General features: G+C 37.2%; 1 protein-coding gene across 1 annotated transcript in view; it reads left to right on the top strand.

Annotated features, from left to right (window-relative positions):
• The window catches only part of LOC122799370 (proline dehydrogenase 1, mitochondrial-like), a 972,876-nt gene that overhangs the window by 450,090 nt on the left and 502,363 nt on the right, over positions 1-20,423 (top strand). Inside the window, exon 5 of the mRNA XM_044068377.1 lies at positions 2,789-2,853. Within this exon, the coding sequence (XP_043924312.1) occupies positions 2,789-2,853 (65 nt within the window). The remainder of the gene's footprint in view (positions 1-2,788; positions 2,854-20,423) is intronic.

The following is a 20,423-nucleotide window of genomic DNA, read 5'->3' as shown; positions in this document are numbered from 1 at the left end:
GGCTGGCCATGGAGCTCTAGAACCTGGCACTGCCTCTCAAATGAAATTTTCTTGCGAGGTCAGAAAGTCATAATAAACACATTAACATGCATTATGAGTTTAGATTAGGAAAGGCAGCTGAATCCATCCAGATCTGGTAAACTATAAAATGGATGTTTATGGGATTTCTTCCTTTTGCCACACATTGCAGTGCTAGCTTCCTATATTATAGACAAGGATCGATGATATTATTTCAAGGCCTTGGATTGTGAGTCTGTTTTATGCATCTGCACCTGCCTCCTTACCACTATCACACATACATACTACAACTCCTCTAAAAGGAAAAAGAAAGGTCAATATTAATTCTAGTATTTCCTTATTAGCTAAGGCAGCCATGGCTCTCTTTCATCCTGGAGCATTTGGAGATGTCCCTTGTGGTACCCTTTGGGTGAAGCTATGTTATGGCAGCCTCCTAGCATGTTTCTGCTTTTACTCCCTTTCCTCAACTGCTGCATTTTAAAGTGTGACTACTGATATTCTAGTAACTAATGGGGAATCTGTGCACTTTATCTGGCTCAAATTTTGCTGGGGAATAGGAACTTGGCTACTAAGAAGTCTTATTTGTCATAATGGATTTTCGTTTTGGTGTCAGTAGGATAGTCTTTGTCTCGGGTAGTTCTGCCAGTTGTTTTGAAATGCCTTACACACTTGCCAACTCAATATATTTTTTATTATTGTTATTTTTAAAATATATTGTTTTTTTTCACTATCTGTCTTGGGAGTCTATTTGGCTTTGCAACTGCTTGTTGTGAAACTTTTCCTTAAAGGATTATACACAGTATTCCTATGAGGAAAAGGTGATCCTTCCTCCTTGGGTACTAGAGAAATTACCAAACCCCATGTTTGAGTTAATTTACACTGTTGCATTGACATTTAATCTTGGAAGGCAGTAGTGATGATAGTTGTTCCTTCTAACAGGAAAGATTAAAAAATTCAGGGCTTTGATGTCTTGTCTTTCTCATGCATTTTTTCTTAGGGACAGAGTGACTGCGCCAGACACTATTTATTTTATAACTAACTTTGCTCAATGGTGTCTTTAATTAAATGATTTACTTGTCTTCCTTTCATGCTCATCCTCAAAATGTAGGCAGAAAGTTGCTCCAATGTATTAGCATAAAGCACATATTTTGATATATATTTCCCGGAAAAAAGAGATATCAGAAATTGTCTCTTTTGTTTCTAACAGGTTTTACACCTGCTAACAGATATATTCTTTCCTCTGTCTGGGTTAATGCAAAGGATTTTTATGATGCTTTTGGGAGGCTTGTACTGGAAAAATCAGCTTTTTGGCTTTCACAGGAGACATCTACAAGGCAGCAACATAATCTGTTTTTTCTTTCACAAAGCTGCCATGCATTTATAAGCCAGAATGCTATTATTCAGATAGGGGTGGTTTTGCTGTTACATTCTTTTAAGGTATGTTGTAGGGGATTGTAGGGAGCTTTTACCTGAGCTTAGAGTCATGGTTGACTGTTCTACCTATAGCTAATAAATTTTGAGGCAACAGGAATGATGGAAATAATCTATATTAGCTGTATGCTGTATGCAGCATAAGAGTAAATGTTGAACCCCATTCCTGTCTCTCCAGTAAGGTTAGTCACTCAGAAATCCCTCATTTTGTTTGGTTACTTTATTAGGTTATTATTTTATATTTGCTCTGAAATCACTCATTTCTGTTTGGTTACTTTATTAGATTATTGTTTTGTATTTGCTCTGAAATCTCTCATTTCTGTTTGGTTAATGTATTAGGTTACTATTTTGTATTTGCTCTTGTCCTTTTGCTATATTTTATGTGTGTCTATAATGTGTGCTTGTTGAGCCAAAAGTCAGCCTGCCAGATTGTGAGTTTATGAGGGATGTGAATGGAGAAGCTCTGCAGGATATGGTTTTATGGTTTACCTACTGTAAACATAAAATAATGTCATACTTCGGAGCCTGGGATTATTGAAAATAGATTTTTATTTATTTATATATTTACTTGTGTTGACCGGGATAGAGTATTGATCCACTGTGGACTCTTTTCATCCACAACCGAGACGTTACAGTACAATTATGAAATGGTGGTACAAATAAAGAGCAGAGAAAGTAAATAGTACAGTGTTGACTATTGAGAGTACATCTATATGAAGTTAACAAAAAAAGAAGACAGTGCATGTTTACTATACACATGGTTGAAAATTCTAAAGTGTAATAAAACTGTATAATATATACATTTGTGCATTGCGGGAAGAGTAAGGTGGGGTTGTGGGATGAGAAATTCTTAGGTGTGAAAGGATGTACTTTAGATGATGGGAGGTTAGTTATAGTGAGCTGGACAATGGAAAGGTAGATGTGACCATATTCCTGACAGAAACAACTTCTGTATACCTAAGATAGGTCTGACTGGTGGCAGAGACTGATCTATCCAGTCAGTGTGCTATTAATTTGATCTGAACTGAGAATCCTTAATCCTATTTACTTACATATAGGGGAATTTAAAAATACTGGAGCTCATTGCTGCTTACAGTCTGGATGATTGACAGAGGACTTTTTGCTGTGCTATGTATCATAGACAACTTAGTTTGAAGAGAGATCTGTTCAAAGCTAAGACGTTTTGAAGTTAGTGTAGTGCTTTCTTTGGGTGCATAACTAAAAAAGAAATTAGGTCAAAATATCCAATTATGCTGTATACCTCACACGTGTGTTTTATGTTAATGACATAGTGACAGTTATTTCTTCTTTTAATTCATATAATTTTCCACTTTTCTAGGTTATAGTTCTACTGATGGATTTACAGCAATTAAGCTCACTGCTCTAGGACGACCCCAGTTTTTGGTATGTCATTTTTACATGCACATTGCTTATGTTTACTTCAGTTTGTCTTTCTCACATCTATGTGATAGTATTAAAAGTTCAAGGGTAGAAGCACAGTTGTAAATGCTCAAGTAAATTAACAGAATTTTTGTAGGCTGTTAGTATTTCTAATGAGCTCAGAAAGAGTGCTGTTGTGGCAATATTTCAGCACAGGAGAAAGTAAATGGTGGCCTATGCAGAGAAGTATATGCTGGGTTCCTGAGTGAGCTACTTCTTATTTGGAGCTGAGGTAGGCAGCATCATTTGTGAATTAACTTAAAAATCATCTAATTTAAAAAGGAACAAATTCATCTTATTAAAAAAAATGATACTCTGTCTTTTATGGGTAGCCACTCTGTGTTCTTAGTGTAAGAGAGCGATGTTCATATTTAGGGCTCAAGTGAATAAATCATAGATTTTGTATTCAACATTTTACAAGTTTCAGGCATTATATGAGGATAGCATGGCAGATGGTTGGTGCAACATGTTCTAATCTAGATAGCAGGACACTGATGGTGATGGCCTGTCTTGTCTCAGTTGTATGTACGCTGGATTATTTTGTAGGCCAGCTTTAGTTGATTCAAAGACAGTAAGTATAATTTTTCTCAAGTAAACCAGAAGCCAAAAATTTAGCGCTTTCATCCACTGTTTAATACGTGAACTTCCTCAGAAACATTTTCAAGTGATTTCCAGTTCCTTAAATAACTTACTAAACAGGAAATGACATCATGACCATCAAACTGAAAAAATAAACAAATGTGATTTTCTACAAACATGAAGTATTATCATAATAATAACAAATAAATATATATATATATATATATATATATATATATATATATATATATATACACAAATGAATATATGTACACATATATACACATACATATGTATAAATGCAAAAATACAGTCATAAAAATGCAATGTAAATTCATGCTGTGTGAATAGCATAATAATCAACTTGAACATATGAAATGCATATCCAAGGACCTCTCCCACGTAGACACAACAATCCCATGCATGCACACACCCGCGCGCGCACACACACACACACACACACACACACACACACACACACACACACATGGACATATAGACATGTACCCCACACACACACACACACACACACACACACACACACACACACACACACACACACACACACACACACACACACACACACACACAAACACAAACATAGAACTAAACAGTCACTATGAAAATATAAAATACACATGTAAAAAAATATATATGTATATGTAAATATAAAAAATATATGGCAATATAAAAATAATGATAATATATACACACACCGAAATGTATATAATATAATATATAAAATGTAATATATGTATAAAACAAAAAAACAGGTATATATATATATATATATATATATATATATATATATATATATATATGAATAATGTAAATCATACCATGTCTCTGTCTCTGAAGGGAATCAGAGTGATATGAACATGTATGTGTGCACACATGTACAACTCACACAAAACACACATGGATCACATGCATATGGTCTCAAACACCTATCTATAATTCAAAAAACATTTTAAATTAATATAATCATTGAGGCCAGGCAACCTATCAGCCCCCAACAAAAGTTGCCACAATGTCTCCTTGCATTCTAAGACATTGTTTAAATCTCCTCCAAATTCACTAGTGTTGATTTTTTCCAAAACTGAAAATTGAAATTTCTTAAAATCTCTACATGTTAAAGAATGTTTGGCCAAAGAATTAAAGAGGGGTACTTATGCATGCAATAACTGTAGGCAGTGTAGATTTATCAGTAACAGTACTAGTGTATTCATAAAATCTCTTAATTACAACATTTGGTCTAAGAGTTATTACAATTGTAATTCCAATTATGTTGTTTACATCACCAATTGTGTTTCATGTGAACATTATTACATAGGAAAAACTAAAAGGCTTCTAAAAAGAAGAATCTATGAGCACAATTTGGCTATAAAAAACAAAGATCAGTTTAATTCTTTGGCCAAACATTCTTTAACATGTAGAGATTTTAAGAAATTTCAATTTTCAGTTTTGGAAAAAATCAACACTAGTGAATTTGGAGGAGATTTAAACAATGTCTTAGAATGCAAGGAGACATTGTGGCAACTTTTGTTGGGGCTGATAGGTTGCCTGGCCTCAATGATTATATTAATTTAAAATGTTTTTTGAAATATAGATAGGTGTTTGAGACCATATGCATGTGATCCATGTGTGTTTTGTGTGTTGCGTGCACACATACATGTTCATATCACTCTGATTCCCTTCAGAGACATGATATGATTTACATTATTCATATATATACCTATTTTTTTGTTTTATACATATATTACATTTTATATATATTATATTATATACATTTCGGTGTGTGTACTTGTGTGTATATATCATCATTATTTTTATATTGCCATATATTTTTTATGATATTTACATATACATATATATTTTTTACGTGTATTTTATATTTTCATAGTGACTGTTTAGTTCTATGTTTGTGTGTGTGTGTGTGTGTGTGTGTGTGTGTGTGTGTGTGTGTGTGTGTGTGTCTATATGTCCATACTGTGTGTGTGTGTGTGTGTGTGTGTGTGTGTGTGTGTGTGTGTGTGTGTGTGTGTGCATGCATGTGATTGTTGTGTCTACGTGGGAGAGGTCCTTGGATATGCATTTCATATGTTCAAGTTGATTATTATGCTATTCACACAGCATGAATTTACATTGCATTTTTATGACTGTATTTTTGCATTTATACATATGTATGTGTATATATGTGTATATACATTCATTTGTATATATATATATATATATATATATATATATTTTTTTTTTTTTTTTTTTTGTTATCATTATGATAATACTTCATGTTTGTAGAAAATCACATTTGTTTATTTTTTCAGTTTGATGGTCATGATGTCATTTCCTGTTTAGTAAGTTATTTAAGGAACTGGAAATCACTTGAAAATGTTTCTGAGGAAGTTCACGTATTAAACAGTGGATGAAAGTGCTAAATTTTTGGCTTCTGGTTTACTTGTTTTTTTGCCAGCAGTTCTGCAGTTCATTTTTTCGTTTTTGTTTGGTTGTCTATGATTTTTCTCAGTTTGGGTTATGAATGTTTGACTATCAAATATGACTTGTAAGTATTTCTGCCGCTTGACCACATCATAATGAATTCCACACAGACTGGTTAAACTGACAGATTTGGTAAACTGGTAGATTTAGCAAATCTCTGAAGTGGTTTGAACAACACACCTGTTGATTTCTGAATATTTAGACAAAGCTTATAGTTTGACCATTGAGGACATCATCTCCTTTGCTAAGAAGTGCTGGACATGGAACCACAATATGCATGCTACCCCTCACCCCCTAAAAAAAACACTAAATATATTTACTGTCATTCACAGAAGCCAATGATAAGATGTAGCAATGTGACATGAGGCCCAATGGCAGTTGAAGAAAAAACTTTATGCTATATCAGACTAGCAATATAGGGAAAAAAAATAGGGACAGTCACTAACAGCACATAGTAAGGGTGGTGGCAAATGCAGATTCTGACCTTTGCATTTCAAAACATAGCTCCCATCAACAGCTAAGCAAAACAGCTTTTCAAAACTTTAACAGATTTCTAATGCCTATATATTTGCAAATAGAGTAAGTTCAAAACTGATTCAGCTTAAAAGAGAAACCAGGCGAGGGTACCCACTTTCACCCGGGTCTATATTAAATTATCGAAGGTTGAATTCACCGAATGGTATTTCCATCGAAAATGCCATTCAATGAATTTTTAATATTGCAATTGCAGTACAGTGAAGATTGGAAAATTTGCTTTTTCCTCACTGTAGTGCAATCTCGGAGTTGGTATATATAATTTGCGGGGAGTGAGGGGGGGTGCAGCCCCCCTACAAGAGCGAATTCGTTGAATGGTATTTTCGATGGAAATACGGTTAGGTGAATTCAACTTTTGATAATTTAATATAGACCCCTTTCACCCATGTTGTTTGCTCAGGTAATGGAAAGATTAATGCAATTTTTAAAGCAACATTTACCATGTACATGTATTAGTATCCCAGAAGTGGACACATTCAGTGCAGTGTTGTTTGTGGATGACACATAGCTGTGGATAACAGACCCACACATGGCATGGTATTAGTGGAGATCAAGAGACCATTAGAAGTCTTTGCAGTAATATCTGGTTTTACTGTTAATACACACATACACACGCATGCACACATTTTGGATAGGAATGTCAAGGTCATAATACAAGACCTTTGAGAAAAAAAAAGATGGAATATGCTGAAACTATCATTTCCCCACAGAGTCACTGTAGTTAGTAAGTGTTTGTTACCTAAATTTTTATTTTTAGTCAAGCATCTCCCACAAATTGCCTTATTTAGTTATCTAATGATGGGCTTTCTCTAGGAGGCAAAACCTACAAGAATTAGTAGAAAGAAATTATTTATAGAAAGTAGGAAAGGTGAGCTAGGCATTTCAGATGTAATAACTTATATTGCAGTAGAAGTCAGGTGGTAATATTGTTGGAGCAAATGTAAAAACAAGTCCATCTGTTATGTGGTGGAAGTTTAGATTATCTTCTTAATGGCTAACAATTATCAAGATGTAGAAGACTCAAAAGTATAGGATCCAGAAACAAGTTAGTTTAATAAGGCATTACATGTGAAGGAATGGAAAGGGGAGACAACTTTGGGTTCAAGTGACTATAAAATAGACAATTAAGTGAGTTATTAGGATTATTGCATTATAAGTGGAATTTATTATGTAATGGATATGCTGAGGATGTAAATAGGGGCATTCTCACATATCAGGAACTGGTTGATAAAGTGGAGAGCAAACTTCAGTAGTTTAACCATCCAAGTAAACAAATGTATATAGCTAAATAAATAAAACAGAAATTAAGGAATATGGGGTAATGTTACCTGTTTCTGAAAACTATTCAAATAATGCAATTGCCACAACCCATTGAAATCAAAGGGAAACATTAACTTGTACTGAAAAAAAGGAAACATTTGTAAGAGTACCCTGGCTGTGGTTCATGTAAAGCATGAAATATCTGATACTGGAAGATTAGGTAAATTGACTTCATGAGTCTTGACTTCAGCACTTGTCATCAGATTTTGACCTAATTGTAACAAGTACCAGTTTCAGTTTCCCATGTCACTTTTCAACCTCCCAGATATGCATATAACTTTTATATTATTCATTTATTCATTCATTCTTTGTTGATCTAGTTCAATGTCATTAGACCAGCGGCCTCTTTTCAGGAGAGACACAAGGTGACAATTGACAATACTGACTAGGAAAAATTTGGCCAGAGATCCAGGGAAATTCCCCTACTCTTTTCTATAAGTACCATGGAATCTTTTACATTCAGCTGAAGTGCCACCAACATAAGCAGGTATATATGTTAATATATAGTATATATATATATATATATATATATATATATATATATATATATGTGTGTGTGTGTGTGTGTGTATATATATATGTATATATATATATATATATTTATATATATATATATATATATACACACACATAGATAGACGTTCATTAACACATGCACTTAGACACAAATTAGCTATATGTATCAGTGGAATTACAGCTTCTTACCAATTTCTTTTCAACAGTGTGACATTTTGCAAAGATCTATAATCCTTTATGTGAGGAAGTGACCGCACAGTTTCATGATGAAAATTATGTCGACCTTTTACATCAGATATCACATTCTGAATGCATTCTGTACAAGATATATATTTATAAAAATGTCTAGGAAATGCAGGCTTCTGTGGATATGTATGTTTTGCAGAATTGTATTATATTCTGTTCCCATACAAAGCAATTTAAAATGAGTCTACTGCATATCAATATAGTGATAATTTTAGGTGTGCTGCATACCTCAGGGTCTACGTATAATTCATTAAATGGATTTTAAGAATTACCAAAGAATGCTAGATGGACTGGCTTCTATACACTTGCATAAAATGCAAGCTTACACAGATGTCACTTTGATATTCTGCCTAGTTGCTTTGTGTTTGCAGTCTGTAAGGGGTTGGTATATGACTTATTTTCAGGGAAGAATGCAGTACGCATCCAGAACAAATCCATTTTTAGTTGGTATTGCACTAAAGTAAGGCAAAAACAGTATTGTATATTTCTCAACAAAAGTATCTGTTTCATTCTCCAGCAAAATGCTAATAATCTCCAGTGTAGTTATGCATGGAAATATATATAGTTCATGTAGATAATGGTATGCACATATCTTTATACCTAAAATCAACAGCTAATTGCAGCACAACTGTAACTAGGGTGAGACAAAGGCGCACTATTTTTAGAAACTGATCAGAACTACAGATGTCTTAAATATGGTTCTGAAGTGCAGTGTTTAGCAAAGTGTCATAGTTTTATCGGTAAGTACTATGCTAGCTGCCCTTGTAGGAATCAAACCCTGTGTCTGTGAGATAAATAACTTAAACATTTTATAAACCCCTCCCCAGTTTAGGGACAGAGTTCCAAAAGAAGCCCTTATGACTAATTAACTAGTTCAGTGAATTAATAAAAGCTAAACCATAAGACAGATTAGTGCAGCTACCCCTCATTCTCTGAACTGTGCCCCACCAACCTGCCACTCCCATGATATTAGGGTAAGGCTACTCTCTGAGCATCTTGTGGAAAGGATTGTATTCACTCAGTTTATATATCATTTTACATTGAGCATCAATATATATTCACAGAGTAAGCACAGGAACATGCCATATCTAATAAGCTCACTACATTGTCAGACTTCTCCCACTGGGTTGTAAATCTTTGCATACTACTCTGATCTATAGGGAAGCCAGTCCTGTGTATCAGCATTGCCTTTTTTGTTATTGTGATGGTGATGGTGGTGGTTCATACACATAAAAAATTGAGGTGGGCTGAGTATAAATAGCTTATTCTCAGCCAAAACTGCTTATGCCTTGTACATGGGATTTCTTACTTGTGATCTTCCATACTACCTCAAGCTTAACTACATCTACTCCTTGTAGTTAAGCATGACATTTTTCAAATCAGACCTAGATGTACATCACCCCCTCCTACCATCATGCTGCAGGGCCCACCATGCTGTCCATCAAATCTCTGCCTAAGCTAATGCTGCATCATTACTGTCTAGCTGCCAGCTATAGCCCCTCACATCAGACTATCATTAGTCTTAACCTATAGCCATCCTAGTTGTCCCCTAACAATGTGATGATTACATTTCTTACCCCTTTAATTTCACACTGTGTAATTGCCAAGCATTTCTTTGCTCATGCTACAGTCTTACATTTCCCTCATTTAGTTCTAATTTATATAATAAGTTCTAATTAGTATACTGCTTGCTGTTATTGCCACTATACAATCCCTAGCAATGTAATCTGTTTCTTCATTTAAATGGTGGCTAGAAATTGTGAAAGTACATCAAACATGGCCTTATCACTATCAAGTACAGTATAAGGATGACCTCAGCATCACCCAAGTCTCCTGGACTAAGTATGTACCTAAACTTCCTGTTATGATGAAGCAATAGTGCAGTAATACAGTATCATTAATGACACATTTTCCTGAGAACATCACTGTTCAGATGTAAAAACTGTTTTCAGGTGCATAATTATGAGTCAATAAGTTCCATCAGTTGGCCTACTTAGACATTGTAGTGCTCAGTTATGTGCCATTCACTTCACAAATGCATACTTATAACATGTTTTGGCTGGCATACTCAAGAAATATCATGATATTTATTTTATTTGCTATAAAATCCAAAGACAAGTATTTCTTAAAAAATGTCTTCTTTCATTTTAAGTATTTCTCAAAAACTATTTCTGTTATTTTTGTATCTCACACCAGAAACACAGTTTTGACATGAAGACTACCATCTGCACTTCCAAAATGTTTCCTTTTTTCAGTGTTCATGAACTCACTTGATGTATAAGTCTGAGTCTTCAAGCACTTTTTGCCTTGAACATTTTAAGGTCATCATGGCCATTAAAACTTTTCTAGAGCATTAATTTTAAAACTGAAGTGTAATGACTAGTTAGGATGCCAGTGATAATAGTTGTCAAAACATAACGTCATATGGTATTTATTTATTTATGCTTTATTCACCATGTAGGTGGATTGTTCTATTGACTCTTTTCAGCCATGACCTAGGCTGAGTAGCAGTACAGATGTAATACAAACTACAGAATAAGCATAACAAGAAAAGCATAATTATGGAGAAAATGCTAATCAAAGCATCCAGACTCTAAGTACTAGAACAATGCAAAATAAACAAAAAAGCAAAAGCTGTAAGCAAACATTGTTATAACAACTGGACTACCTAACAGTGGCTGGGATTCAGACAACGCATACATAGTGTGCATGAGAGGTACTCAGAATGCCCTTACCATTGTTGCACAGTGTGATACTGAGTTACAACATTATAATGTTATTGAATAAGAGAGATTAGAGAGATTCAGTCATAAGGGTCTTGACAGACAGGGCTTAAATGTGGTGCATCTGCATGATGAAGATGCATAAAAGCGATTCATAAACAGGCTTCTTAGTTCACAGTTTCTGAATGAGTTACACTGCTGTAACACTGATGACAAGAAATAATCCGATAGGGTTCTTGATACATGGGGAGTTTCACTAAAGTAATACTGAGACATAGAGATTTAAAGGAAGGTTCTTGGTATACATTGCAGATGAATTACCCATTGTATTGTTTATAAATAAGAGGGATTCAGAATCAGCGGTCTTAAATAACAGTATTTTCATATATACATTAGCAGCGCATTTGACAGAGCATTCCTTCAGATGAGTGTAAATGATATGTATTTGAGGCAAAGCAGAGAATTCAGGCACCTGCATGCAGAGCTAGATCATGGTCTAATGGTGCCTTGGACAAGGAATGGACCAATGCCTCTACCCCTACAGGCATTCTGGTGCCACATGACTTGTCTATCTCTCCCCCAGTTATCATAAACACCATTCAAAACTGTCAGCGTGCATACCGTTTTCTTCTGTACTTTTGAATCAAAGACAGAGAAGTGGATTTAATTTAAAACTTTTAATGTAAATATCCTTTGCTGACCATGTTAGTCCCACTAGGCTAGAAGTATCTTTTCAGAGGAGACCCTTTTTGGTATTTATACTACTAGGGAAGTTTGACCAGGGCATTGGGGAACTTCCCCCTACTCTTTTCGTCAGAACAGGTAGATGTCAAATATCTCACAGAGCCTAACATTAATGCAGACAGATAGGGCCTCAATTTAACATCTCATCCAAAGGACGACACACTTAGGAGTACAACACCAGCCCCTATTCTTAAAGTGCACTGCATTATTAGCAATCCAACTGCTTGAAATGTGAAGAGAGCCCACAGACTTCTGCACCAAAGGCAAGTGTGCTACTTGTTGTGCTACTAACACTGCTTTCAACTTCTATAACACAAACAGTGACAGACATTTGCTAAACAAAGCAGTTGCACATTGAAAACAGACTTAGCATGAGCAACAGTAAACTTTTCTTCCACTGAAGCTCACATTCCTTGAAAATGCATTGAAGTTCACATTCCTTGAAAATGCACTGAAACCCACATTCTTTTAAAATGCATTGAAGCTCAAATTAATTGAAAATGCACTGAAACTCACATTCATTGAAAAATGCAACTACACCTGTAGTTTTCAAGATCTTTTCCATTAAGCATTGAAATAAAATGCAACATTTTTCATTTCAGAATATTTCAATTAATGCTGATGACTAAGCTGTCTAGTAGTTGGTGTAGAGTATTAGGCTTTTGTTTCTCTAGCCAAGGTACATGGTTTAAGCTTGAGTAGCCTAATTAACTAACTTGCCATCCCTAACTTGGGCATTATACATACACACACACACACACACACACACACACACACACACACACACACACACACAAAACACCTGCTGAATGCTCATGTCTCAGTTTATGGCAGAACACCTTCTGAACTTTCTGCTCATGTGTAAGATTGTAGTGAAGTTCCAAATTCATGACAGCATAAAATGCACATTTGAGAATTCAAATCCTGATGCACGCACATGGACACGAGTGCGTCCATCCTCAATGCATGCACATAGACATGAGTGTGTCCATCCCATACATGTATTGTACTAAAGATGTGCATCCTTAAAGAAGAAATGTAGTATTTTTTAAATTGCTTAATTAAGTAAAATTAAATGTTGTGGCAGCCAGCAGCCCCACCCCTCAGCCAGCAATGCATCTGTCCTGTGCAAACATTGTACTAAAGATGTGTGTCCTTAAAGAAGAAATGTATTATTTTTTAAATTGCTTAATTAATGAAAATTAGATGCCATGGCAGCTAGCATGCCCTACCCTCCCACCCCCACCCCCACCCCAGCCAGAGGGCCTAAGGCAACTGCTTAGTGCTGAATCCAGCTCTTCATGCATGATTCAAAGACATAAAAGCACATAGATGAAAATGTGTTAAGTGGTGTAACACTTATACAAGGAATAGATACTCCAGAAAAAGCTGATGTAATTGCTGATGTAGATTAAGTGTAATACAGGAAAGGGATAGTGAGTAAGGAGTAAGAGAAAGCAGGTTTTAAAAAACAAGTAAGCATGAACATGACCCCATTTGTGGCAGAGTTCTCATTAAGGATGCATAATAAGGTATCAAGAAGCAAGAGAGGAGAACAGTAGTGTTTTTTTAAAGGATAACGGTAGTATTAATTAGAAATTACAGGTCCAGAATTACCTAACTCATCTGGCAGCAATAAGCCGATGTCCTCCGCATGTATGTAAGTCTGTGCGTATGTATATCACAGAGTGAAAAAAAAGAGGGAGAGAGAGTGAGATGTTCAACATTCAATCATTTTTGCAGCAGCCTAAGCTATTTTGTATGTCCTGCCTAGGATATGACCACTGGCCAACTTTCAAAGTTTCAGGACACCTTCCACATGTCCTAACTGCCAGGGGCTTGAGCGGAGCCACAGAAAAGCAGTTTGGGTGCCAAAGACTTCACAACTTTCTTGTCGCCAAAGTGGACTTCTCTGTGGGCTTCATGGAAAAATATAATTTTTATGTTACAAAATTTTTTTTTTTTTTTTTATGGACAATCATGAATTGTAGGAGTTTTTCCTCTATATATGCTTGTGTGACAGTACTGTCTAAAAAACTGTTTTTCTTAATTTCCACATTTTCTTGTAGAGTTACAGTATTAGGGCAGTACTTTGTGGTTTAGAGACTGTCATTTATTTTTTACATCAAAATCTTTGATTTTTTATCAGGAAGTTTACTGACTGTCATAGATTCTGCTACATTTTAGGCTTCTTTTGTGGTTGCACCATGGAGCAGTTACCGGTCATCACAGTTCTTCCTTCTCCTGTCTGCAACAAGAAGAAAACTGCTTGGAAGTCATTGAATGTCAGGCTAGCTCCATCTCTGTCTCAGTCACATGTGGATGACTCTGCTATGGCCACACTTGGTTCCTCAGACCGATGATCAGTATCTGTTGGTTCCTCTGATGTAGATCCTCAGACAGACAGTAAGGACCTAGTGATAAGACAGGTCCGGTATGACTGTAGGGTTCCCCTCACTGTCAAGGGATGACCACTCCTGTCAGTCTTAGGGAAGGGAGTGAGTGAGTGTGTACTACATAGCCGGAGTAGGATACCTGATCCCGCAAATAGTGCCCCTGCCATGAGTCAGCCTCTTAAGAAAAGAAAGCAAATGTTTCTTCACCTGTTTCAATTATTGTGAACCAGGAAAACTTACTGGATCTGGTAAAAATTAATTTCTACTTTTAAAGTTTCAGGTTTTGTGTGTTCACTAATTTCATACAGAGAAAGTACAAAAGTTCCCAGTCTTCCTGACACTGATTCACAGTCAGAAGAAAAGTAAATGGAGTTGGAGGGTTTTTCTTCGGTTATTTTTCTTGTAGCTGAAGACTCTGATTTTGGGGAGTGTTACTTCAGATTTCCCTCAAGAAGCGCTTTCTTTTCCTGAGGCCATAGCTAAAATGAAAGAAGTCTTTCATCAGGAACAGAAAAAAATCTTTATTTCTTGTCAGAAGCATTACGATTTGTTGAAATTGGATATTCCACATCTTGCAGCTGTCCCTCCTGTTTTATCAGTTTCAGAGGATGTTAAAAAAACACATTGCACTATACCTTAGAGTCAAGGGATGGATTCTTGACATATTCTAGAAGTAGCAGTGTGGTCCTCTGTACATACCTTTACAAAATATTGCAAGCTAAATTCCTTCTCTAGGTGTAAATACTGGCATTGATAGGCTCATTCTCGAGGGATTCCTGGACCCTTATCATTTCACCTCCAACTTAGTGTAAGCTATAGTAATCTACCCATATAACTCAGGCTACTGGAGCAGTGATCAATATGATGAAAATATTGCAATTACTGCTGCAGCCAATCCTTTCCTTCAGTCCCACCCCATTTATGTATGTTTTGTTCCCAGGGTGACAACTTCTATTTTTATTTTTATTTTTATTTTCATTTTTATAGCATTGTCCTTCTTGGAGTTATAGACTTCTTCTGTCAGCTGACATGGAAGTCTTGAGTGGCTTGGCAATCAAACCACTCTTTTTCTTCAGCTCAGCTCAAGGTGAGTAATGGTTTGGTCACATGGAAGGTGCCCTTGATGCTTTGGAAGCTAGCGGGTTGGCTATTATATCCTAAGCAGGATATTACCCATATAACTAGGCTACTGTAGCAGTGATCATTCAGACATCTACTGTTATGGTAAATTTACTTACATAACTGTATTTTTCCTTCTGTCTCTAAACCCAGGTCTCCCCTTCTTCCTTCTGCATCTGCTTCAGTCTGTTGCAACAGATGCTTCAGACCATTTGCTGGACAGAATCGAAAGGGATAAAAGTACAAAGTCTGTGGAACAAGCAGGATAGACAAAGACATTAATATCAAATAGATGCTGTTAGTTATCATTGTTTTGAAAGCCTTAAATTATCCATGGGCCCCAGGACCTTTTCAAATTGTCACAGACAACACCACACTATGTGTGGTATAAACAAGGGGGTACCAGATCTTCCCATCCTTGCAGACTTGCTATGATGGCCTGGGAGGTGGTAGCTCAGCCCATGTTGATGCTTCAAGTACATACATTCCATCATTACAAAATACTGTAGCAAACAAACTGAGCGTGAAAAGAACAGACCCTTACACCTGGAGGTATTCCAGGAATTGATACAACTGTGGGGAACACCTCATATAGGTCTGTTTGCATCCTTTCACATTATGCAGTTAATGAAATTTTGCTTCAGAGTCACTGGCAAACAAGTCTGGAATACAAAAGTTTTTTCATTCCTAAGGACAGTAGTATTCTTGATGCCCAGTGTTCTTCTAAAGAAAGTGGCAGTGACACTTCCCTTTTGCTCCAAATCACAAATGGTTCTCCCAGCTTTTGAAATTAGCCAAGGGCAATCACTACAAGTCACTTCACAGACAAGATTTACTGTTGCAAGAGAGGAGTTATTTGGTACACTACAACTAATAATATAGTTTTAATTCCCTTTAGGCACCTTTTTTTCAGGAACATGCATCAGGTACTAAAGGAGGCTAAAAAACAGTTACTAGATAATCTTATATGTGTAAGTGGAAGAGATTTTCTAGTGGTGCCATTCTGAGGACCAGGACCCATTTAAGGCCTGAATGCCTCTGGTTCTTGATTTGTGAGAGTTATTCTCTGGCCTTTCTTACTCATCTATCAAGATTTGTCTTTTGGCAATTTACACTTGTCTGCTGTTATACACTCCCTTTCCTACCTGTCCTCTCATGTCAAGCAGTTTTTGAAAGGGGTTTCATGTATCCATCTACCAAGAAAACATGTGGCTCCTCCTTGGGATCTTAACTTTGTACTCGAAAAACTAACACCATTTCCATTTGAATGAGCTTGTCAGGTTAGTTTGGGATTCTTAACATGGAAAACTATGTTATGTATTGATTTGGCTTCTGTAAGAAGAATAGTTGAGTTACAAGCCCTTCTGGTGAGTCTGTCCTTCCTCATTTTCTACAAGGACAAGGTAAGTCCTTCCTATGATCACTGTTGCAGTGTTACTAATAAGTGAGGATATCCTGACAAGGATAACCTTACATCCAACCAGGATATATTCCATTCATGCCATACATCTGACATATGGCCATATCGCACTGAGGATATGTGGTGCTAGCCTGAACAGAGCCCATGTTTCTCTGTTGGGCTGCCAGATGTGTGATCATTACCAGTTCCATTGCTTAGGGCAAGTAAATATCCCCATTGAGTTAACTACCTCCTTTTTATATTTTTTTTTAGAAAAAATGATCTTTTTATGTTAACTAAGAAGGGAAATATGATGCTGGGTGGCAAATACCTTACAAGGGCAACCATACAAAATGTTTATTTTGTCTTGGAACAAATCACAGTTATAGGAGTTGTACTGTCTGCTAGTCCTTGGATAATAGTAGTGGCTAGTAGGACTGAGTAGTAATTCAATCTTCTTGATTCTTCCATCCTGTCTGGTATATAAATCATGTGTCTGTAAAGGCTGTGGTTGTATTTATCAGGCTGTGGATTGTGATTCATTACTGAGATGAAACAGAAATTCCTTAAGATTCCAAAAGAAGGATAAGTTATTTCTTACACTTATTTCATTGAATTGCACTTCTGTAATGCTTATAATTGTTCTATACAGTTAATCTACTACATTTTGCACTGTTATAAAGCTTTTTTACTGACTCGCTGCATTTGTGTACCATTTTATACTGTTTAACTGTATTTTTCATTACTAGATACTGTTTCATTACTCTAGTTGCATGTTTACTGAATTACTTAACTGTAAACTGCTTTTTCATACTGAGAGTTGTATTTTCTGTTTGTGAGTGCTCTATCTGTGCTTTTCTGTGCATTTTTGATTTTTTGAGGTTTCTGTGTTCTAGTCAAGTATCATATAACTGATTTGTTTGCAGTTAAAAGCATTCTCTAGTTTCTCCTTGCTCCTTTATCTGTTTAAAACTTTCATTTAGTGGCTACAGCTAGTAGCTGTAATAGTTTCTCACCTCCCCTCCATATTTTTGTCTTATTCTTATACTTGTTGGCTTTGCTGTTGCCCGTCCATACTGTATATTTGATCGGTGATGCTCCTCCCAGTCTAGTGTCATTAGTTCATTCTGCATAACAGAGAGAGAACATTTGTGAAGGCCAACCCACTTAGATTCTTAACCTTGAATTAACTTCTGTTCCAGCTTTCTCTTTTTCCATTTTCCCCTTTCCTGTAATGAGTCTAGTCCAGATACAGATTTGCTGTATCCAGGATTGTAAGCTCCTGAGCACCCAAGCTTTTCTGTGCTTGGGGAAGCCTTCTAGCTTATCAGTGGTAGTGGTAAGCACTAGGTAACCTATCTACCACATAAGGAGTGGTTTCTGGCACAGAAATTGTAGTTATTGGCCATTTGGGCAGCTCCAGCTCTCTCAACTTTCTGATTTAAAAGCCCGCATTTGCACTTGTTTCCCCCCTTTCCTGTAACTATAGTCCAGATACAGATTTGCTGTAGCCAGGACTGTTCGTAAGCTCCTGAGCCCCCCTCTCCAAGCCTTTCTGTGCTGGAGAGAAGCTTTCTAGCTTATCAGTGGGAGTGGTAAGCACTAGGTAACCTATCTACCACATAAGGAGTGGTTTCTGGGCCCAAAAATTGTAGATGTTCTTCATCTCACATTGCTGCAGTCATAACCTGTGGGTAGTCCGCTGTCCTCGGTCGGCCCGAATACCAAAGTGTTAGGCTGGCGTCGGTCATGGTCACTCAGATCTGACGTCAGTACGCCGTGGTACTAAAGCGCATGACCGACGTCATATCCTCAGTCTTTCTTGCCGCATGGTCCGAAGCAGCATTTGCAAGTGCCGTTCGGCGTCCTGAAATTTTCGTATTCTGAGTTTTAGACCGAAAACCAAGTTGGGCTAAGTACCCCGTTGGGGAATATTTTTGTCTTTTCTTGCCTCAGTTAAATCCGGATGTCAGAAAAAGTGAATAATTGTATTTCTTGTGGGAAACAGATACCTCATAGGGATTACCACTCTCTCTGTATTCCTTGCTTGGGGCCTGAGCACGACGTAGTCGGGTGTCGCTTTTGTGCTAGATTTAATAAGCGCACCATTAAACGTAGGTTAGATTGTGCTAGGCTTGTCTTCGGTAAGCGGTGTAATTACAATATGCCGTCGGATCCTCCGACGCCTGCTACCGCTAAGAAGCGTAAGGAAAAATCGTTAAAGTCTAAGCAGGATGAGTCGTCCGTTCCGGACGCCGGTTCTTTAGAAACTACGGTGGAATCTGTGGATCCAGCCGAGGTTTCAGCTGAGTCTCAGGGGGAGCCTTTAATTTTGCAAGATGTGGCCTCTCAGGAGTCGGGTCAGGCTGAGGGGGCCTCTCAGGTCGCTGTACTCCCTTCTTTGCATAAGGTGGTTAGGCCTTCTCCTTCTGTCTCTAAGGTACCTTCCAAGGTCAGGCCTGGTTTGTCTTCCTCTGGCGTCAGTCCTAGTTCTGCAGGTTCTGTACCTAAAAAACACATGCTTAAAATGGCAGAAGATTTGATTACCTTAATCAGAGGTTCTATGCCCCCTCCAGATAAGAGGCCTAGGGTGGAGCCAGAGGTGGAAGAATTGGAACATTCTTCAGATTACTCAGAGTCTTCGGCTGAAGACATTCAGGATTTTCCCCCTTATTCTGATTCAGACGCAGAGGATTCTAGTCCTTCTGCTTCCTCCAGAGGATTTTTCTTTTCAGAAACCCTGCATTCTATGAGGGAGCATTTTAAATGGGAAGGTCAGGATTTCTCAGATTCCCGAAAGAGGCTTAGGGAATTCTTGTTTTTACCACAACATAGGCCTTTGGCTATACCTCCTGTTTTGGATGTTGTTCAGGATGTTTTCTCTGAGGCTTCCCTTAATCCAGACTCTTTGCCTCCTGCCCCGGTTAAGCCAGACAGGTATTACAGAGTGCCAGAGGCTCATAAATATTTGTATAAGAGCCCAAGGGCTGACCCAGAAACTATTAGCCAGGGACCTAAGGGTGTCAGGGCTTCTGTTGTAAAGAATCCAGTTCCTATGGATAAAGATTCTAGAGCTTTGGATAGGTGGGGTAAAAAAGTGTATACCTCTTCCACTCTAGCAATGAGGGCTTTGAATTGCCAGATGTTATGTGATCCTATCTCGCCTACATTCTGAATGATGGGTTCGGAGCCGATCCCTCGGCTCCGACTCGGCACGCTTATGCCAAAGAGCGAAGTCTCTTATTGGCTGAGCTTACTATATCCCAGGATGCACCACCACCAGTCCCCCAGATCTCGTTTGCCGCTTCCCTGCGAAGACGTGGTCTCGAGCTGGCTGGGCTGAGTAGCTTTTACTAACTACTTTTTCTGTCAGTTTTTTGCTCTTTTATATCACAAAAGCTGTTTTAACGGCTATCGCTCCTTTGTGTACGTTTGAATTGTGAAATTTGTTGTGTGTGATTG

This window comes from Protopterus annectens, chromosome 4.part0 (genome assembly GCF_019279795.1).
Source record: "Protopterus annectens isolate FY-2018-M chromosome 4.part0, PAN1.0, whole genome shotgun sequence".
Taxonomy (NCBI): domain Eukaryota; kingdom Metazoa; phylum Chordata; order Ceratodontiformes; family Protopteridae; genus Protopterus; species Protopterus annectens.
The sequence above is the reverse complement of the archived record's forward strand: the minus strand, read 5'-3'. Positions and strand labels throughout refer to the sequence as shown.